The sequence below is a fragment of the Salvelinus fontinalis genome, chromosome 1 (assembly GCF_029448725.1).
Source record: "Salvelinus fontinalis isolate EN_2023a chromosome 1, ASM2944872v1, whole genome shotgun sequence".
Classification (NCBI taxonomy): Eukaryota; Metazoa; Chordata; class Actinopteri; order Salmoniformes; family Salmonidae; genus Salvelinus; species Salvelinus fontinalis.
The window spans coordinates 93908291-93932923 of record NC_074665.1 but is presented as its reverse complement, the minus strand read 5'-3'; the positions used below and the strand labels follow the sequence as shown (position 1 = coordinate 93932923).

General features: G+C 44.5%; 1 protein-coding gene across 1 annotated transcript in view; it reads left to right on the top strand.

Moving 5' to 3' along the window:
* The window catches only part of reep3b (receptor accessory protein 3b), a 96654-nt gene that overhangs the window by 14307 nt on the left and 57714 nt on the right, over window positions 1-24633 (top strand). Inside the window, exons 2-3 of the mRNA XM_055936578.1 lie at window positions 7584-7656; window positions 21408-21484. Of these exons, the coding sequence (XP_055792553.1) occupies window positions 7584-7656; window positions 21408-21484 (150 nt within the window). The remainder of the gene's footprint in view (window positions 1-7583; window positions 7657-21407; window positions 21485-24633) is intronic.

The window sequence follows — 24633 nt, the reverse complement described above, 5'->3', positions numbered from 1 at the left end:
CTGCCTGCCCCGGGCGGGACAGGGTCTATTTCTGCAGGCAAACAATGATTTCTGTTTGATTTGGATAGTCCACCTGTAGATGCTCTACAGACTACTAACACTAGCTCTAACCTTCTCCTTCAGATGGACGATCTACTAACACTAGCTCTAACCTTCTCCTTCAGATGGACGATCTACTAACACTAGCTCTAACCTTCTCCTTCAGATGGACGATCTACTAACACTAGCTCTAACCTTATCCTTCAGATGGACGATCTACTAACACTAGCTCTAACCTTCTCCTTCAGATGGACGATCTACTAACACTAGCTCTAACCTTCTCCTTCAGATGGACGATCTACTAACACTAGCTCTAACCTTCTCCTTCAGATGGACGATCTACTAACACTAGCTCTAACCTTCTCCTTCAGATGGACGATCTACTAACACTAGCTCTAACCTTCTCCTTCAGATGGACGATCTACTAACACTAGCTCTAACCTTATCCTTCAGATGGACGATCTACTAACACTAGCTCTAACCTTCTCCTTCAGATGGACGATCTACTAACACTAGCTCTAACCTTCTCCTTCAGATGGACGATCTACTAACACTAGCTCTAACCTTCTCCTTCAGATGGACGATCTACTAACACTAGCTCTAACCTTCTCCTTCAGATGGACGATCTACTAACACTAGCTCTAACCTTCTCCTTCAGATGGACGATCTACTAACACTAGCTCTAACCTTCTCCTTCAGATGGACGATCTACTAACACTAGCTCTAACCTTCTCCTTCAGATGGACGATCTACTAACACTAGCTCTAACCTTCTCCTTCAGATGGACGATCTACTAACACTAGCTCTAACCTTCTCCTTCAGATGGACGATCTACTAACACTAGCTCTAACCTTCTCCTTCAGATGGACGATCTACTAACACTAGCTCTAACCTTCTCCTTCAGATGGACGATCTACTAACACTAGCTCTAACCTTCTCCTTCAGATGGACGATCTACTAACACTAGCTCTAACCTTCTCCTTCAGATGGACGATCTACTAACACTAGCTCTAACCTTCTCCTTCAGATGGACGATCTACTAACACTAGCTCTAACCTTCTCCTTCAGATGGACGATCTACTAACACTAGCTCTAACCTTCTCCTTCAGATGGACGATCTACTAACACTAGCTCTAACCTTATCCTTCAGATGGACGATCTACTAACACTAGCTCTAACCTTCTCCTTCAGATGGACGATCTACTAACACTAGCTCTAACCTTCTCCTTCAGATGGACGATCTACTAACACTAGCTCTAACCTTCTCCTTCAGATGGACGATCTACTAACACTAGCTCTAACCTTCTCCTTCAGATGGACGATCTACTAACACTAGCTCTAACCTTCTCCTTCAGATGGACGATCTACTAACACTAGCTCTAACCTTCTCCTTCAGATGGACGATCTACTAACACTAGCTCTAACCTTATCCTTCAGATGGACGATCTACTAACACTAGCTCTAACCTTCTCCTTCAGATGGACGATCTACTAACACTAGCTCTAACCTTCTCCTTCAGATGGACGATCTACTAACACTAGCTCTAACCTTCTCCTTCAGATGGACGATCTACTAACACTAGCTCTAACCTTCTCCTTCAGATGGACGATCTACTAACACTAGCTCTAACCTTCTCCTTCAGATGGACGATCTACTAACACTAGCTCTAACCTTCTCCTTCAGATGGACGATCTACTAACACTAGCTCTAACCTTCTCCTTCAGATGGACGATCTACTAACACTAGCTCTAACCTTCTCCTTCAGATGGACGATCTACTAACACTAGCTCTAACCTTCTCCTTCAGATGGACGATCTACTAACACTAGCTCTAACCTTCTCCTTCAGATGGACGATCTACTAACACTAGCTCTAACCTTCTCCTTCAGATGGACGATCTACTAACACTAGCTCTAACCTTCTCCTTCAGATGGACGATCTACTAACACTAGCTCTAACCTTCTCCTTCTCCTAACCCTTAACCTGAACCCTAACCTCTTAACCCTTAACCCTAGCCTTAACGTTAACCCTTACCCTAACCGTAGCAAGTAATTGCAGGTAGTTTGTTGATAGTACGACCATCCTGTAAGCATCTACAGATGGATAATCTGGATTATCTGTGACCCAATGATTGTGTCCCAGAGACCTGACCGTGGGTTACCAGGACAACATCGTGGACTACAGGAAACGGAGGGTCGAGCACGCCCCCGTTCACATCGACGGGGCTGTAGTAGAGCGGGTCGAGAGCGTCAGGTTCCGCTGTGTTCGCATCAATAACAATCTATCGTGGTCCAAACACACCTACGCAGTGGTGGAGATGGTACCCTCAGATCCTCAATGTTCTTCATCTGCACCGTTGAGAGCGTCTTGACTGACTGCGTCACCGCCTGGTATGACAACTGCTTCACATCCCACCGCGAGGCACTACAGAGGGTAGTGTGTATGTCCCAGTACATCACTGGGGCCAAGCTGCCTGCCATCCAGGACCTCTATACCAGGCGGTGACAGAGGAAGCCACAAAAAACGGTCAAAGGCTCCAGCCACCCTATTCATAGACTGTTCTCTGTTTCCGCACGGCAAGTGGTACTGATACACCGAGTCTGGAACCAATAGGACCCTGAGCAGCTTCTACCCCCAAGGGTGGCAGGTAGCCTAGAGGTTAAGTGTTGGCACGGTAACCGAAAGATCGCTGGTTCGAATCCCCGAACTGGCAGTTAACTCACAACAACTGCTCCCCGGGCGCCGACAACGTTGAATTTTAAGGCAGCCCTCTCTCTGATCCAGTGGCGTTAAATACAGAAGACTCATTAAGGCAGCCCTCTCTGTGATCCAGAGGGGTTAAATACAGAAGACTCATTAAGGCAGCCCTCTCTGTGATCCAGAGGGGTTAAATACAGAAGACTCATTAAGGCAGCCCTCTCTGTGATCCAGAGGGGTTAAATACAGAAGACTCATTAAGGCAGCCCTCTCTCTGATCCAGAGGGGTTAAATACAGAAGACTCATTAAGGCAGCCCTCTCTGTGATCCAGAGGGGTTAAATACAGAAGACTCATTAAGGCAGCCCTCTCTCTGATCCAGAGGGGTTAAATACAGAAGACTCATTAAGGCAGCCCTCTCTCTGATCCAGAGGGGTTAAATACAGAAGACTCATTAAGGCAGCCCTCTCTGTGATCCAGAGGGGTTAAATACAGAAGACTCATTAAGGCAGCCCTCTCTCTGATCCAGAGGGGTTAAATACAGAAGACTCATTAAGGCAGCCCTCTCTCTGATCCAGAGGGGTTAAATACAGAAGACTCATTAAGGCAGCCCTCTCTCTGATCCAGAGGAGTTAAATACAGAAGACTCATTAAGGCAGCCCTCTCTCTAATCCAGAGGGGTTAAATACAGAAGACTCATTAAGGCAGCCCTCTCTCTGATCCAGAGGGGTTAAATACAGAAGACTCATTAAGGCAGCCCTCTCTCTGATCCAGAGGAGTTAAATACAGAAGACTCATTAAGGCAGCCCTCTCTCTAATCCAGAGGGGTTGGGTTAAATACAGAAGTCTCATTAAGGCAGCCCTCTCTCTGATCCAGAGGGGTTAAATACAGAAGACTCATTAAGGCAGCCCTCTCTCTGATCCAGAGGGGTTAAATACAGAAGACTCATTAAGGCAGCCCTCTCTCTGATCCAGAGGGGTTAAATACAGAAGACTCATTAAGGCAGCCCTCTCTCTGATCCAGAGGGGTTAAATACAGAAGACTCATTTCAGTTGAATGGATCGTTGTACCACTGACTAGGTTTTCCCTTCCCATTAATTTCTAACTAGTTAGTGCAGGAAGCTATTTGAACTATTCAACTATCGTCATGTTCACTAACTTGTATGACTCATCACATACGCTGCTACTGTTATGACTCGTCACATAGCGTCTACTGTTATGACTCATCACATACGCTGCTACTCTGATCTGTCACTATATTCCTAGTTTTATGTACATATCTACCTCAATTACCTGGCACTCCCTGTATATAGTCCTGTATATAACCATGTTATTACCTGGTACTTCCTGTATATAGTCATGTTATTACCTGGTACTTCCTGTATATAGCCATGTTATTACCTGGTACTTCCTGTATATAGTCATGTTATTACCTGGTACTCCCTGTATATAGCCGTGTTATTACCTGGTACTCCCTGTATATAACCGTGTTATTACATGGTACTTCCTGTATATAGCCGTGTTATTACCTGGTACTTCCTGTATATAGCCATGTTATTACCTGGTACTTCCTGTATATAGCCGTGTTATTACCCGGTACTCCCTGTATATAGCCGTGTTATTACCCGGTACTTCCTGTATATAGCCATGTTATTACCTGGTACTTCCTGTATATAGCCATGTTATTACCTGGTACTTCCTGTGTATAGCCATGTTATTACCTGGTGCTCCCTGTATATAGCCATGTTATTACCTGGTACTCCCTGTATATAACCATGTTATTACCTGGTACTTCCTGTATATAGCCGTGTTATTACCTGGTACTTCCTGTATATAGCCGTGTTATTACCTGGTACTTCCTGTATATAGCCGTGTTATTACCTGGTACTCCCTGTATATAGCCATGGTATTACCTGGTACTTCCTGTATATAGCCATGGTATTACCTGGTACTCCCTGTATATAGCCATGTTATTACCTGGTACTCCCTGTATATAGCCATGGTATTACCTGGTACTTCCTGTATATAGCCATGGTATTACCTGGTACTCCCTGTATATAGCCGTGTTATTACCTGGTACTCCCTGTATATAGCCGTGTTATTACCTGGTACTCCCTGTATATATCCGTGTTATTACCTGGTACTCCCTGTATATAGCCGTGTTATTACCTGGTACTTCCTGTATATATCCGTGTTATTACCTGGTACTTCCTGTATATAGCCGTGTTATTACCCGGTACTTCCTGTATATAGCCATGTTAATACCTGGTACTTCCTGTATATAGCCATGTTATTACCTGGTACTCCCTGTATATAGCCATGTTATTACCTGGTACTCCCTGTATATAGCCATGGTATTACCTGGTACCCCCTGTATATAGCCATGTTATTACCCGGTACTTCCTGTATATAGCCGTTATTACCCGGTACTTCCTGTATATAGCCGTGTTATTACCCGGTACTCCCTGTATATAGCCGTGTTATTACCCGGTACTCCCTGTATATAGCCGTGGTATTACCCGGTGCTCCCTGTATATAGCCGTGTTATTACCTGGTGCTCCCTGTATATAGCCATGTTATTACCTGGTGCTCCCTGTATATAGCCATGTTATTACCTGGTGCTCCCTGTATATAGCCATGTTATTACCTGGTGCTCCCTGTATATAGCCATGTTATTACCTGGTGCTCCCTGTATATAGCCATGTTATTACCTGGTGCTCCCTGTATATAGCCATGTTATTACCTGGTACTCCCTGTATATAACCATGTTATTACCTGGTACTTCCTGTATATAGCCGTGTTATTACCTGGTACTTCCTGTATATAGCCGTGTTATTACCTGGTACTTCCTGTATATAGCCGTGTTATTACCTGGTACTTCCTGTATATAGCCGTGTTATTACCTGGTACTCCCTGTATATAGCCATGGTATTACCTGGTACTTCCTGTATATAGCCATGGTATTACCTGGTACTCCCTGTATATAGCCATGTTATTACCTGGTACTCCCTGTATATAGCCATGGTATTACCTGGTACTTCCTGTATATAGCCATGGTATTACCTGGTACTCCCTGTATATAGCCGTGTTATTACCTGGTACTCCCTGTATATAGCCGTGTTATTACCTGGTACTCCCTGTATATATCCGTGTTATTACCTGGTACTCCCTGTATATAGCCGTGTTATTACCTGGTACTTCCTGTATATATCCGTGTTATTACCTGGTACTTCCTGTATATAGCCGTGTTATTACCTGGTACTTCCTGTATATAGCCGTGTTAATACCTGGTACTTCCTGTATATAGCCGTGTTATTACCTGGTACTCCCTGTATATAGCCGTGTTATTACCTGGTACTCCCTGTATATAGCCATGGTATTACCTGGTACCCCCTGTATATAGCCATGTTATTACCCGGTACTTCCTGTATATAGCCGTGTTATTACCCGGTACTTCCTGTATATAGCCGTGTTATTACCCGGTACTCCCTGTATATAGCCGTGTTATTACCTGGTACTCCCTGTATATAGCCATGGTATTACCTGGTACCCCCTGTATATAGCCATGTTATTACCTGGTACTCCCTGTATATAACCATGTTATTACCCGGTACTCTCTGTATATAGCCATGTTATTACCTCTATAAGGACTATATATAATACATGGTGGACATCCCATATGGCAGCATGCCCTGTATAGTGCACCACTTTAGACCAGGGCCTATAGGGTAGTGCACTACTTTAGACCAGGTCCTATAGGGTAGTGCACTACTTTTGACCAGGGCTCATGAGTAGTGCACTACTTTTGACCAGAGCCCATGGGTAGTGCACTTCTTTTGACCAGGGCCCCATGGTTAGTGCACTTCTTTTGACCAGGGCCCCATGGGTAGTGCACTACTTTTGACCAGGGCCCCATGGGTAGTGCACTACTTTTGACCAGGGCCCCATGGGTAGTGCACTACTTTTGACCAGGGCTCATGGGGTAGTGCACTACTTTAGACCAGGGCTCATGGGGTAGTGCACTACTTTTGACCAGGGCCCCATGGGTAGTGCACTACTTTTGACCAGGGCTCATGGGTAGTGCACTATAAAGGGAATAGGATGCCATTTGGCATACAACCAGGCTTTACATCTGGTGGGGGTCGTCCACTCACTGGGACGTGCTGGGTTCTCTCCCTGAGTCCCCACTGAACCCAATACCCCCCAAAACAAGCTTGGACCCCAGGGTGTAAATGAAGAGCACATGTTGGATCAAATCTGTGTTGTGAAACAGCCACAGCTCCCCCCATGTGTAGGGAGTGGTAGTGCACCCTAACACCATGCTACATGGAGGACTACAGGAAACTCAGGAGACTGTTGTGAAACAGCCACAGCTCCCCCCATGTGTAGGGAGTGGTAGTGCACCCTAACAGCAGGCTACATGGAGGACTACAGGAAACTCAGGAGACTGTTGTGAAACAGCCACAGCTCCCCCCATGTGTAGGGAGTGGTAGTGCACCCTAACAGCAGGCTACATGGAGGACTACAGGAAACTCAGGAGACTGGTTCAGTACAGCCACAGCTCCCCCCATGTGTAGGGAGTAGTAGTGCACCCTAACACCAGGCTACATGGAGGACTACAGGAAACTCAGGAGACTAGTTCAGTACAGTAGCTCTTAGCAGCCTGTGATTTATGATGCTACATGGAGGACTACAGGAAACTCAGCAGCTCTTAGCAGCCTGTGATTTAATGATGCTTTCGGTGTTTCGGCTTGTTGCTGTAGTTGAACTGAATGTGTCCTTTCTGTGTTCTCTTGGTGGTAAATGGTTTGACGCTGATGGTTTCCTATTTCTCTGGTCTCCACACAGGCTCGTCTTCGGGACCCTGTATCCTGCCTACTATTCATACAAAGCAGTGAAAACCAAAAATGTCAAGGAATATGTAAGTACAGAGACCCTTATTTCAACATCATTGATTTCATCATACTAGTGTGTGTGTGTGGGGTTCCCCCAAGGGCGTAAAGCGAGGGTAAGTGGATGAGGGTGTGTGGGGGGTTCCCCCAAGGGCGTACAGCGAGGGTAAGTGGACGAGGGTGTGTCTTTTATGAGTTTGAAAAGCAGCCCATGTCTGGTCTGACGGTATTGAGAACAAGTCCAGGCATGTGAATGGTACTTAACTGCCTATGACTGGAACCAACACATTGACATGCCTGTCTGTGGAGACGTGCAGCAGGGCACTGTGAAGGCTGGGCTCCTGTCCTTACTAGAATCATCCAAGCAGGTGCCTTACAGGAATGCTATATTGAGCGTGTGGCCAACAGGTTTAGGAGAGGTTCTTTATGAGGATATCATCGGTCTCCTCTCCTCAGCCCTTTCTCCTCTCCTCTGCCCTTTCTCCTCTCCTCAGCCCTTTCTCCTCTCCTCAGCCCTTTCTCCTCTCCTCAGCCCTTTCTCCTCTCCTCAGCCCTTTCTCCTCTCCTCCGTCTCTCCCTCCCCTTGTCCTCCATCTCTCCCTCTGTTGTTTGTGCAACAAACTGTTGTTTGTGCAACAGTATCTTCTAAATCAAAGAGGGAAAGGCGAAGCATGAATATGTTAGCTACATGAAGTAGCTAAGAGAGAACGTTTAATTTAACCAAAGATTATAGGGTCCCCTAGGAAACCCTGACCAACACTTTGGTTCCTACCTTGTCACAATAATGCCTCTGGCATTTTTATTCATTGTCATGTCAAACAACACTTTATTCAAAGTGCCTACTTATCTTCTAACTACATAATTAGAATAATAATTTTTCCATTATTCCGACAGTTCACACAAGTGTTCCGATCTAAATCTCAATTGCAACGTTTGGTTAAAAATAAGGCCTAGATTTATTTGCCCGTATCGTGCAGCCCTACATGGCAGTGTGGAAATAATCTCAAATGAGTGCAGGAAATTCAGAAATGTAAATTGTTTTATACTGTTCAAATAAACTTCAAACCAATCAGAATGGAGAAAGACCGATTGAAATCACTTAGAATGAATGTGTTGTCACACTCTCCTCCTAAAGCATTAGGATATCTGGGTTATATCGCCCAGCCTACACCCAGACAACTTCTCTTCAAAGAATTGTGTTGTGTTGTTGCCTGTCTCCGTTTCATAGACAGAGCATCATATCTATCTAGGCAGAAGTGGAGTTTTGGTATTATTTTATTAGGATCTCTATCTGTTTCCAAGGCAGCGGCTGCTCTTCCTGGGGTCCAAACAGGAAACAACACCATAAATGGAATACATAATATTCATAGCACTACATACAGTGCATTCGAAAAGTACTCAGACCCCTTTCCCCACATTTCTTTGTTACATTACAGCCTAAATGTGTTTGAATAAAACATTTCCCTCATCCATCTACACACAGTACCCTATAATAACAAAGGGAAAACAGGTTATTATAATATTTTGCTAATTTACTTAAATATTCAGACCTTTTGCTATGAGACTTGAAATCGAGTTCAGGTGCATCCTGTTTCCATTGATCATCCTTGATGTTTTTACCACTTGATTGGAGTCCACCGGTGGTTGATTGGACATGACATGGAAAGGCACACACCTGTCTACACTACCGGTCAAAAGTTTTAGGACACCTCCTCATTCAAGGGTGTTTATTTATTTTCTACATTGGTGAATAGTGGTGAAGACATCAACTATGAAATAACACATATGGAATCATGTAGTAACCAAAAAAAGTGTTAAACAAATCAAAATACATTTTAGATTCTTCAAATAGCCACCCTTTGCCTTGATGACAGCTTTGCACACTCTTGGCATTCTCTCAACCAGTTTCACCTGGAATGCTTTTCCAACAGTCTTGAAGGAGTTCCCACATATGCTGAGCACTTGTTGGCTGCTTTTCCTTCACTCTGCAGTCCAACTCATCCCGAACCATCTCAATTGGGTTGAGGTCGGGTGATTGTGGAGACCAGGTCATCTGATGCAGCACTCCATGACTCTCCTTCTTGGTCAAATAGCCCTTACACAGCTTGGAGGTGTGTTGGGTCATTGTCCTGTTGGAAAACAAATGATAGTCCCACTAAGCACAAATTTAGGCACACTTAACCAGCATGGCTACCACAGCATTCTGCAGTGATATGCCATCCCATCTGATTTGCGCTTAGTGGGACTATCATTTGTTGTTAGATAAGCATTAGCAGGTGTTATACTGGGTCTAGTGATCAGGGAACTAGTGGGACTATCATTTGTTGTTAGATAGCATTAGCAGGTGTTATATTGGGTCTAGTGATCAGGGAACTAGTGGGACTATCATTTGTTGTTAGATAGCATTAGCAGGTGTTAAACTGGGTCTAGTGATCAGGGAACTAGTGGGACTATCATTTGTTGTTAGATAAGCATTAGCAGGTGTTATACTGGGTCTAGTGATCAGGGAACTAGTGGGACTATCATTTGTTGTTAGATAGCATTAGCAGTTGTTATACTGGGTCTAGTGATCAGGGAACTAGTGGGTTGTTAGATAGCATTAGCAGGTGTTATATTGGGTCTAGTGATCAGGGAACTAGTGGGACTATCATTTGTTGTTAGATAAGCATTAGCAGGTGTTATACTGGATCTAGTGATCAGGGAACTAGTGGGTTGTTAGCATTAGCAGGTGTTATATTGGGTCTAGTGATCAGGGAACTAGTGGGGGACTATCATTTGTTGTTAGATAGCATTCGCAGGTGTTATACTGGGTCTAGTGATCAGGGAACTAGTGGAGCCATCAGACCTGATCTTAGAAGGCATTTTCAGAACTTGGACCGGACCTTCCCAATGAGGGTCACTCTCTCAGTGAGTCAGGACGTTCTGTTACCATCAAGTCTGACCCTTTCTAAATGTACAAGTTAAAGAGTGTAGGGCCTACATAAGACTGTTGTTCACGGCAGTAACTGAGACGTGTGGACTACACCAAAACATTTTCCTGAAATGTTGAGTGTTCAGTTTGGAAAGTTAGTTTCAGTAAATCCTCCAGTCAGACTGGCTGGGTTGGTTGTAGAACACAGAGTACAGAGCATTCTACCACCAAGCCATTTCAGAACATGTTCTACCACCAAGCCATTTCAGAACATGTGACGCTTTAATACCACCAAGCCATTTCAGAACATGTGACGCTTTAATACCGCCAAGCCATTTCAGAACATGTCACGCTTTAATACCACCAAGCCATTTCAGAACATGTTCTACCACCAAGCCATTTCAGAACATGTCACGCTTTAATACCACCAAGCCATTTCAGAACATGTTACGTGGTCACGCTTTAATACCACCAAGCCATTTCAGAACATGTCACGCTTTAATACCACCAAGCCATTTCAGAACATGTTACGCTTTAATACCGCCAAGCCATTTCAGAACATGTCACGCTTTAATACCACCAAGCCATTTCAGAACATGTTACGCTTTAATACCACCAAGCCATTTCAGAACATGTCACGCTTTAATACCACCAAGCCATTTCAGAACATGTCACGCTTTAATACCACCAAGCCATTTCAGAACATGTTACGCTTTAATACCGCCAAGCCATTTCAGAACATGTCACGCTTTAATACCACCAAGCCATTTCAGAACATGTCACGTGGTCACGCTTTAATACCACCAAGCCATTTCAGAACATGTTACGCTTTAATACCACCAAGCCATTTCAGAACATGTCACGTGGTCACGCTTTAATACCACCAAGCCATTTCAGAACATGTTACGCTTTAATACCACCAAGCCATTTCAGAACATGTCACGCTTTAATACCACCAAGCCATTTCAGAACATGTCACGCTTTAATACCACCAAGCCATTTCAGAACATGTTACGCTTTAATACCACCAAGCCATTTCAGAACATGTTACGCTTTAATACCACCAAGCCATTTCAGAACATGTCACGCTTTAATACCACCAAGCCATTTCAGAACATGTCACGCTTTAATACCACCAAGCCATTTCAGAACATGTTACGCTTTAATACCACCAAGCCATTTCAGAACATGTCACGCTTTAATACCACCAAGCCATTTCAGAACATGTCACGTGGTCACGCTTTAATACCACCAAGCCATTTCAGAACATGTTACTCTTTAATACCACCAAGCCATTTCAGAACATGTTACGCTTTAATACCGCCAAGCCATTTCAGAACATGTTACGCTTTAATACCACCAAGCCATTTCAGAACATGTCACGCTTTAATACCACCAAGCCATTTCAGAACATGTCACGCTTTAATACCACCAAGCCATTTCAGAACATGTCACGCTTTAATACCACCAAGCCATTTCAGAACATGTCACGCTTTAATACCACCAAGCCATTTCAGAACATGTCACGCTTTAATACCACCAAGCCATTTCAGAACATGTTACGCTTTAATACCACCAAGCCATTTCAGAACATGTTACGCTTTAATACCACCAAGCCATTTCAGAACATGTCACGCTTTAATACCACCAAGCCATTTCAGAACATGTTACGCTTTAATACCACCAAGCCATTTCAGAACATGTTACGCTTTAATACCGCCAAGCCATTTCAGAACATGTTACGCTTTAATACCGCCAAGCCATTTCAGAACATGTCACGTGGTTACGCTTTAATACCACCAAGCCATTTCAGAACATGTCACGCTTTAATACCACCAAGCCATTTCAGAACATGTTACGCTTTAATACCGCCAAGCCATTTCAGAACATGTCACGTGGTTACGCTTTAATACCACCAAGCCATTTCAGAACATGTCACGCTTTAATACCACCAAGCCATTTCAGAACATGTTACGCTTTAATACCGCCAAGCCATTTCAGAACATGTTCTACCACCAAGCCATTTCAGAACATGTTACGCTTTAATACCACCAAGCCATTTCAGAACATGTTACGCTTTAATACCGCCAAGCCATTTCAGAACATGTTCTACCACCAAGCCATTTCAGAACATGTTCTACCACCAAGCCATTTCAGAACATGTCACGCTTTAATACCGCCAAGCCATTTCAGAACATGTCACGCTTTAATACCACCAAGCCATTTCAGAACATGTCACGCTTTAATACCACCAAGCCATTTCAGAACATGTCACGCTTTAATACCACCAAGCCATTTCAGAACATGTTACGCTTTAATACCGCCAAGCCATTTCAGAACATGTCACGTGGTTACGCTTTAATACCACCAAGCCATTTCAGAACATGTCACGCTTTAATACCACCAAGCCATTTCAGAACATGTTACGCTTTAATACCACCAAGCCATTTCAGAACATGTTACGCTTTAATACCGCCAAGCCATTTCAGAACATGTTCTACCACCAAGCCATTTCAGAACATGTTACGCTTTAATACCACCAAGCCATTTCAGAACATGTTACGCTTTAATACCGCCAAGCCATTTCAGAACATGTCACGCTTTAATACCACCAAGCCATTTCAGAACATGTCACGCTTTAATACCACCAAGCCATTTCAGAACATGTCACGCTTTAATACCACCAAGCCATTTCAGAACATGTCACGCTTTAATACCACCAAGCCATTTCAGAACATGTTACGCTTTAATACCACCAAGCCATTTCAGAACATGTTACTCTTTAATACCACCAAGCCATTTCAGAACATGTCATGTGGTTACGCTTTAATACCACCAAGCCATTTCAGAACATGTTACGCTTTAATACCACCAAGCCATTTCAGAACATGTTACGCTTTAATACCACCAAGCCATTTCAGAACATGTTACGCTTTAATACCACCAAGCCATTTCAGAACATGTCACGCTTTAATACCACCAAGCCATTTCAGAACATGTCACGTGGTCACGCTTTAATACCGCCAAGCCATTTCAGAACATGTTACGCTTTAATACCACCAAGCCATTTCAGAACATGTTACGCTTTAATACCACCAAGCCATTTCAGAACGTGACGCTTTAATACCACCAAGCCATTTCAGAACATGTGACGCTTTAATACCGCCAAGCCATTTCAGAACATGTTACGCTTTAATACCACCAAGCCATTTCAGAACATGTCACGCTTTAATACCACCAAGCCATTTCAGAACATGTTACGCTTTAATACCACCAAGCCATTTCAGAACATGTCACGCTTTAATACCACCAAGCCATTTCAGAACATGTTACGCTTTAATACCGCCAAGCCATTTCAGAACATGTTACGCTTTAATACCACCAAGCCATTTCAGAACATGTCACGTGGTTACGCTTTAATACCACCAAGCCATTTCAGAACATGTTACGCTTTAATACCACCAAGCCATTTCAGAACATGTCACGTGGTTACGCTTTAATACCACCAAGCCATTTCAGAACATGTTACGCTTTAATACCACCAAGCCATTTCAGAACATGTTACGCTTTAATACCACCAAGCCATTTCAGAACATGTCACGTGGTTACGCTTTAATACCGCCAAGCCATTTCAGAACATGTTACGCTTTAATACCGCCAAGCCATTTCAGAACATGTCACGCTTTAATACCACCAAGCCATTTCAGAACATGTCACGCTTTAATACCGCCAAGCCATTTCAGAACATGTCACGTGGTCACGCTTTAATACCACCAAGCCATTTCAGAACATGTTACGCTTTAATACCACCAAGCCATTTCAGAACATGTTACGCTTTAATACCACCAAGCCATTTCAGAACATGTCACGCTTTAATACCACCAAGCCATTTCAGAACATGTTACGCTTTAATACCGCCAAGCCATTTCAGAACATGTTACGCTTTAATACCACCAAGCCATTTCAGAACATGTTACGCTTTAATACCGCCAAGCCATTTCAGAACATGTCACGCTTTAATACCACCAAGCCATTTCAGAACATGTTACGCTTTAATACCGCCAAGCCATTTCAGAACATGTCACGCTTTAATACCACCAAGCCATTTCAGAACATGTTCTACCACCAAGCCATTTCAGAACATGTCACGCTTTAATACCACCAAGCCATTTCAGAACATGTTACGTGGTCACGCTTTAATACCACCAAGCCATTTCAGAACATGTCACGCTTTAATACCACCAAGCCATTTCAGAACATGTTACGCTTTAATACCGCCAAGCCATTTCAGAACATGTTACGCTTTAATACCGCCAAGCCATTTCAGAACATGTCACGCTTTAATACCACCAAGCCATTTCAGAACATGTTACGCTTTAATACCGCCAAGCCATTTCAGAACATGTCACGCTTTAATACCACCAAGCCATTTCAGAACATGTTACGCTTTAATACCACCAAGCCATTTCAGAACATGTTACGCTTTAATACCACCAAGCCATTTCAGAACATGTTACGCTTTAATACCACCAAGCCATTTCAGAACATGTTACGCTTTAATACCACCAAGCCATTTCAGAACATGTTACGCTTTAATACCACCAAGCCATTTCAGAACATGTTACGCTTTAATACCACCAAGCCATTTCAGAACATGTCACGCTTTAATACCGCCAAGCCATTTCAGAACATGTTACGCTTTAATACCGCCAAGCCATTTCAGAACATGTTACGCTTTAATACCGCCAAGCCATTTCAGAACATGTCACGTGGTTACGCTTTAATACCACCAAGCCATTTCAGAACATGTCACGCTTTAATACCACCAAGCCATTTCAGAACATGTTACGCTTTAATACCGCCAAGCCATTTCAGAACATGTTACGCTTTAATACCACCAAGCCATTTCAGAACATGTCACGCTTTAATACCACCAAGCCATTTCAGAACATGTCACGCTTTAATACCGCCAAGCCATTTCAGAACATGTTACGCTTTAATACCGCCAAGCCATTTCAGAACATGTTACGCTTTAATACCACCAAGCCATTTCAGAACATGTCACGCTTTAATACCGCCAAGCCATTTCAGAACATGTCACGCTTTAATACCGCCAAGCCATTTCAGAACATGTTACGCTTTAATACCACCAAGCCATTTCAGAACATGTCACGCTTTAATACCACCAAGCCATTTCAGAACATGTTCTACCACCAAGCCATTTCAGAACATGTTACGCTTTAATACCGCCAAGCCATTTCAGAACATGTTACGCTTTAATACCGCCAAGCCATTTCAGAACATGTTCTACCACCAAGCCATTTCAGAACATGTTACGCTTTAATACCACCAAGCCATTTCAGAACATGTTACGCTTTAATACCGCCAAGCCATTTCAGAACATGTCACGCTTTAATACCACCAAGCCATTTCAGAACATGTCACGCTTTAATACCACCAAGCCATTTCAGAACATGTCACGCTTTAATACCACCAAGCCATTTCAGAACATGTTACGCTTTAATACCACCAAGCCATTTCAGAACATGTTACGCTTTAATACCACCAAGCCATTTCAGAACATGTCACGCTTTAATACCACCAAGCCATTTCAGAACATGTCACGTGGTCACGCTTTAATACCGCCAAGCCATTTCAGAACATGTCACGCTTTAATACCGCCAAGCCATTTCAGAACATGTTACGCTTTAATACCGCCAAGCCATTTCAGAACATGTTACGCTTTAATACCACCAAGCCATTTCAGAACATGTTACGCTTTAATACCGCCAAGCCATTTCAGAACATGTTACTCTTTAATACCACCAAGCCATTTCAGAACATGTCACGTGGTTACGCTTTAATACCACCAAGCCATTTCAGAACATGTTACGCTTTAATACCACCAAGCCATTTCAGAACATGTTACGCTTTAATACCACCAAGCCATTTCAGAACATGTTACGCTTTAATACCACCAAGCCATTTCAGAACATGTCACGCTTTAATACCGCCAAGCCATTTCAGAACATGTTCTACCACCAAGCCATTTCAGAACATGTCACGTGGTTACGCTTGTCTTTAAATGCACAGGGAACGGCAGACTAGTAATAGAGAAACCTCCCCTGACAACAGCCTGGACAACATACATCCACATACAGATGGGACTACACATACAGATGGGACGACACATACAGATGGGACGACACATACAGATGGGACGACACATACAGATGGGACGACACATACAGATGGGACGACACATACAGATGGGACGACACATACAGATGGGACGACACATACAGATGGGACGACACATACAGATGGGACGACACATACAGATGGGACGACACATACAGATGGGACGACACATACAGATGGGACGACACATACAGATGGGACGACACATACAGATGGGACGACACATACAGATGGGACGACACATACAGATGGGACTATAGTTAGGACTACACATACAGATGGGACTACACATGGGACTACACATACAGATGGTACTACACATACAGATGGAACGACACATACAGATGGAACGACACATACAGATGGGACTATAGATACAGATGGGACTATAGTTAGGACTACATATACAGATGGGACTGTAGTTAGGACTACACATACAGATGGGACTGTAGTTAGGACTACACATACAGATGGGACTGTAGTTAGGACTACACATACAGATGGGACTACATATACAGATGGGCCTGCAGTTAGGACTACACATACAGATGGGACTGTAGTTAGGACTACACATACAGATGGGACTGTAGTTAGGACTACACATACAGATGGGACTGTAGTTAGGACTACACATACAGATGGGACTGCAGTTAGGACTACACATACAGATGGGACTGTAGTTAGGACTACACATACAGATGGGACTGTAGTTAGGACTACACATACAGATGGGACTGTAGTTAGGACTACACATACAGATGGGACTGCAGTTAGGACTACACATGCAGATGAGTCTATAGTTAGGACTACACATACAGATGGGACTGTAGTTAGGACTACACATGCAGATGAGTCTATAGTTAGGACTACACATGCAGATGAGTCTATAGTTAGGACTACATATACAGATGGGTCTGCAGTTAGGACTACATATACAGATGGGACTGTAGTTAGGACTACACATACAGATGGGACTGTAGTTAGGACTACACATACAGATGGGACTACACATACAGATGGGACTACAGTTAGGACTACACATACAGATGGGCCTACACATACAGATGGGCCTATAGCTAGGACTACACATACAGATGGGCCTACACATACAGATGGGCCTATAGCTAGGACTACACATACAGATAGGACTACACATACAGATGGGCCTATAGTTAGGACTACACATGCAGATGGGACTACACATACAGATGGGCCTATAGCTAGGACTACACATACAGATAGGACTACACATACAGATAGGCCTACAGTTAGGACTACACATACAGATGGGACTGTAGTTAGGACTACACATACAGATGGGACTACACATACAGATGGGACTACAGATACAGATAGGGCTGTAGTTAGGACTACACATACAGATGGGCCTATAGTTAGGACTACACATACAGATGGGACTACACATACAGATGGGACTACAGATGGCACTACACATACAGATAGGCCTATAGTTGACTGCTGATCCCATGTAAAGTGATTTTATACTTATTTGCTGTTGCTAGAGCCTTGTATGTTATAACAAAAATAAATTTTTCAACCACTTTGAGAGAGAGACTGCGTACCAAACTGATTTTTAGCCTGAAGGCCTGCTGTGTGAACAAGGCTTTAGTTACAAATGAGGAATAATCACGCTAGAACAAGTTGACGTGTCATTTCTCAGAGCCCGTGGCTTGTTGGCTAGGTATCTCCTCTGCCAGAGTCTGAGAGGGAGGAATGCTTGCTTTGGACGGGAGCCTGTAGCCTGCAGGCCTGAGCTGCTCTCGTCTTATTGGAGGGTTCCCCAAATGCTGCTTCTTTATGGACATAAAAGACTGTAAGACACCAGCCAATCAGCTCCAAGGGATTTTAATTTAGGAAATCTGTTCCAAAGTATTCCCATCCATAATAGAGAAATATATCCTATCTCTGTTGTTCCAGCAGGTGTATGTCTAGCATACTGTAACATAGTGTTGACCATCTCTCTCTGTTCCAACAGGTGAACTGTAACATGTATAGTGTTGACCATCTCTCTGTTCCAACAGGTGAACTGTAACATGTATAGTGTTGACCATCTCTCTGTTCCAACAGGTGTACTGTAACATGTATAGTGTTGACCATCTCTCTCTGTTCCAACAGGTGAACTGTAACATGTATAGTGTTGACCATCTCTCTGTTCCAACAGGTGAACTGTAACATGTATAGTGTTGACCATCTCTCTGTTCCAACAGGTGAACTGTAACATAGTGTTGACCATCTCTCTGTTCCAACAGGTGAACTGTAACATGTATAGTGTTGACCATCTCTCTGTTCCAACAGGTGAACTGTAACATGTATAGTGTTGACCATCTCTCTCTGTTCCAACAGGTGAACTGTAACATGTATAGTGTTGACCATCTCTCTCTGTTCCAACAGGTGAACTGTAACATGTATAGTGTTGACCATCTCTCTCTGTTCCAACAGGTGAACTGTAACATGTATAGTGTTGACCATCTCTCTGTTCCAACAGGTGAACTGTAACATGTATAGTGTTGACCATCTCTCTGTTCCAACAGGTGAACTGTAACATGTATAGTGTTGACCATCTCTCTCTGTTCCAACAGGTGAACTGTAACATGTATAGTGTTGACCATCTCTCTCTGTTCCAACAGGTGAACTGTAACATGTATAGTGTTGACCATCTCTCTGTTCCAACAGGTGAACTGTAACATGTATAGTGTTGACCATCTCTCTCTGTTCCAACAGGTGAACTGTAACATGTATAGTGTTGACCATCTCTCTGTTCCAACAGGTGAACTGTAACATGTATAGTGTTGACCATCTCTCTCTGTTCCAACAGGTGAACTGTAACATGTATAGTGTTGACCATCTCTCTCTGTTCCAACAGGTGAACTGTAACATGTATAGTGTTGACCATCTCTCTGTTCCAACAGGTGAACTGTAACATGTATAGTGTTGACCATCTCTCTGTTCCAACAGGTGTACTGTAACATGTATAGTGTTGACCATCTCTCTGTTCCAACAGGTGTACTGTAACATGTATAGTGTTGACCATCTCTCTGTTCCAACAGGTGAACTGTAACATGTATAGTGTTGACCATCTCTCTGTTCCAACAGGTGAACTGTAACATGTATAGTGTTGACCATCTCTCTGTTCCAACAGGTGAACTGTAACATAGTGTTGACCATCTCTCTGTTCCAACAGGTGAACTGTAACATGTATAGTGTTGACCATCTCTCTGTTCCAACAGGTGAACTGTAACATGTATAGTGTTGACCATCTCTCTCTGTTCCAACAGGTGAACTGTAACACGTATAGTGTTGACCATCTCTCTGTTCCAACAGGTGAACTGTAACATGTATAGTGTTGACCATCTCTCTGTTCCAACAGGTGAACTGTAACATGTATAGTGTTGACCATCTCTCTGTTCCAACAGGTGAACTGTAACATGTATAGTGTTGACCATCTCTCTCTGTTCCAACAGGTGAACTGTAACACGTATAGTGTTGACCATCTCTCTGTTCCAACAGGTGAACTGTAACATGTATAGTGTTGACCATCTCTCTGTTCCAACAGGTGAACTGTAACATGTATAGTGTTGACCATCTCTCTCTGTTCCAACAGGTGAACTGTAACATGTATAGTGTTGACCATCTCTCTCTGTTCCAACAGGTGAACTGTAACATGTATAGTGTTGACCATCTCTCTGTTCCAACAGGTGAACTGTAACATGTATAGTGTTGACCATCTCTCTCTGTTCCAACAGGTGAACTGTAACATGTATAGTGTTGACCATCTCTCTCTGTTCCAACAGGTGAACTGTAACATGTATAGTGTTGACCATCTCTCTCTGTTCCAACAGGTGAACTGTAACACGTATAGTGTTGACCATCTCTCTGTTCCAACAGGTGAACTGTAACATGTATAGTGTTGACCATCTCTCTCTGTTCCAACAGGTGAACTGTAACATGTATAGTGTTGACCATCTCTCTCTGTTCCAACAGGTGAACTGTAACATGTATAGTGTTGACCATCTCTCTCTGTTCCAACAGGTGAACTGTAACATGTATAGTGTTGACCATCTCTCTCTGTTCCAACAGGTGAACTGTAACATGTATAGTGTTGACCATCTCTCTGTTCCAACAGGTGAACTGTAACATGTATAGTGTTGACCATCTCTCTGTTCCAACAGGTGAACTGTAACATGTATAGTGTTGACCATCTCTCTCTGTTCCAACAGGTGAACTGTAACATGTATAGTGTTGACCATCTCTCTCTGTTCCAACAGGTGAACTGTAACATGTATAGTGTTGACCATCTCTCTCTGTTCCAACAGGTGAACTGTAACATGTATAGTGTTGACCATCTCTCTCTGTTCCAACAGGTGTACTGTAACATGTATAGTGTTGACCATCTCTCTCTGTTCCAACAGGTGTACTGTAACATGTATAGTGTTGACCATCTCTCTCTGTTCCAACAGGTGTACTGTAACATGTATAGTGTTGACCATCTCTCTCTGTTCCAACAGGTGTACTGTAACATGTATAGTGTTGACCATCTCTCTCTGTTCCAACAGGTGTACTGTAACATGTATAGTGTTGACCATCTCTCTGTTCCAACAGGTGTACTGTAACATGTATAGTGTTGACCATCTCTCTCTGTTCCAACAGGTCCGTTGGATGATGTACTGGATTGTGTTTGCTCTCTACACTGTAGTGGAGACCATCACAGACCTCACTGTAGCCTGGTAAGACTGAATACAGACCTCACTGTAGCCTGGGGAGACTGAATACAGACCTCACTGTAGCCTGGGGAGACTGAATACAGACCTCACTGTAGCCTGGGGAGACTGAATACAGACCTCACTGTAGCCTGGGGAGACTGAATACAGACCTCACTGTAGCCTGGGGAGACTGAATACAGACCTCACTGTAGCCTGGGGAGACTGAATACAGACCTCACTGTAGCCTGGGGAGACTGAATACAGACCTCACTGTAGCCTGGTAAGACTGATTACAGACCTCACTGTAGTGGAGACCATCACAGACCTCACTGTAGCCTGGGGAGACTGAATACAGACCTCACTGTAGCCTGGAGAGACTGAATACAGACCTCACTGTAGCCTGGGGAGACTGAATACAGACCTCACTGTAGCCTGGGGAGACTGAATACAGACCTCACTGTAGCCTGGGGAGACCATCACAGACCTCACTGTAGCCTGGGGAGACCATCACAGACCTCACTGTAGCCTGGGGAGACCATCACAGACCTCACTGTAGCCTGGAGAGACTGAATACAGACCTCACTGTAGCCTGGGGAGACTGAATACAGACCTCACTGTAGCCTGAGGAGACTGAATACAGACCTCACTGTAGCCTGGGGAGACTGAATACAGACCTCACTGTAGCCTGGGGAGACTGAATACAGACCTCACTGTAGCCTGGGGAGACTGAATACAGACCTCACTGTAGCCTGGGGAGACTGAATACAGACCTCACTGTAGCCTGGGGAGACTGAATACAGACCTCACTGTAGCCTGGTAAGACTGAATACAGACCTCACTGTAGCCTGGGGAGACTGAATACAGACCTCACTGTAGCCTGGTAAGACTGAATACAGACCTCACTGTAGCCTGGGGAGACTGAATACAGACCTCACTGTAGCCTTGGGAGACTGAATACAGACCTCGCTGTAGCCTGGGGAGACTGAATACAGACCTCGCTGTAGCCTGGGGAGACTGAATACAGACCTCACTGTAGCCTGGGGAGACTGAATACAGACCTCACTGTAGCCTGGGGAGACTGAATACAGACCTCACTCTAGTGGAGACCATCACAGACCTCACTGTAGCCTTGGGAGACTGAATACAGACCTCGCTGTAGCCTGGGGACACTGAATACAGACCTCACTGTAGCCTGGGGAGACTGAATACAGACCTCACTGTAGCCTGGGGAGACTGAATACAGACCTCACTGTAGCCTGGGGAGACTGAATACAGACCTCACTGTAGCCTGGTAAGACTGAATACAGACCTCACTGTAGCCTGAGGAGACTGAATACAGACCTCACTGTAGCCTGGTAAGACTGAATACAGACCTCACTGTAGCCTGGTAAGACTGAATACAGACCTCACTGTAGCCTGGGGAGACTGAATACAGACCTCACTGTAGCCTGGTAAGACTGAATACAGACCTCACTGTAGCCTGGTAAGACTGAATACAGACCTCACTGTAGCCTGGGGAGACTGAATACAGACCTCACTGTAGCCTGGGGAGACTGAATACAGACCTCACTGTAGCCTGGGGAGACTGAATACAGACCTCACTGTAGCCTGGTAAGACTGAATACAGACCTCACTGTAGCCTGGTAAGACTGAATACAGACCTCACTGTAGCCTGGTAAGACTGAATACAGACCTCACTGTAGCCTGGTAAGACTGAATACAGACCTCACTGTAGCCTGGTAAGACTGAATACAGACCTCACTGTAGCCTGGGGAGACTGAATACAGACCTCACTGTAGCCTGGGGAGACTGAATACAGACCTCACTGTAGCCTGGTAAGACTGATTACAGACCTCACTGTAGCCTGGGGAGACTGAATACAGACCTCACTGTAGCCCGGGGAGACTGAATATAGACCTCACTGTAGCCTGGGGAGACTGAATAAAGACCTCACTGTAGCCTGGGGAGACTGAATACAGACCTCACTGTAGCCTGGAGAGACTGAATACAGACCTCACTGTAGCCTGGGGAGACTGAATACAGACCTCACTGTAGCCTGGGGAGACTGAATACAGACCTCACTGTAGCCTGGGGAGACTGATTACAGACCTCACTGTACCCTGGTAAGACTGATTACAGACCTCACTGTAGCCTGGGGAGACTGAATACAGACCTCACTGTAGCCTGGGGAGACTGAATACAGACCTCACTGTAGCCTGGGGAGACTGAATACAGACCTCACTGTAGCCTGGGGAGACTGAATACAGACCTCACTGTAGCCCGGGGAGACTGAATATAGACCTCACTGTAGCCTGGGGAGACTGAATACAGACCTCACTGTAGCCTGGGGAGACTGAATACAGACCTCACTGTAGCCTGGTAAGACTGATTACAGACCTCACTGTAGCCTGGTAAGACTGAATACAGACCTCACTGTAGCCTGGTAAGACTGAATACAGACCTCACTGTAGCCTGGGGAGACTGAATACAGACCTCACTGTAGCCTGGGGAGACTGAATACAGACCTCACTGTAGCATGGGGACACTGAATACAGACCTCACTTTAGCCCGGGGAGACTGAATACAGACCTCACTGTAGCCCGGGGAGACTGAATACAGACCTCACTGTAGCCTGGGGAGACTGAATACAGACCTCACTGTAGCCTGGGGAGACTGAACACAGACCTCACTGTAGCCTGAGGAGACTGAATACAGACCTCACTGTAGCCTGGGGAGACTGAATACAGACCTCACTGTAGCCCGGGGAGACTGAATACAGACCTCACTGTAGCCTGGGGAGACTGAATACAGACCTCACTGTAGCCCGGGGAGACTGAATACAGACCTCACTGTAGCCTGGGGAGACTGAATACAGACCTCACTGTAGTGGAGACCATCACAGACCTCACTGTAGCCTGGGGAGACTGAATACAGACCTCACTGTAGCCTGGGGAGACTGAATACAGACCTCACTGTAGCCTGGGGAGACTGAATACAGACCTCACTGTAGCCTGGGGAGACTGAATACAGACCTCACTGTAGCCTGGGGAGACTGAATACAGACCTCACTGTAGCCTGGGGAGACTGAATACAGACCTCACTGTAGCCTGGGGAGACTGAATACAGACCTCACTGTAGCCTGGGGAGACTGAATACAGACCTCACTGTAGCCT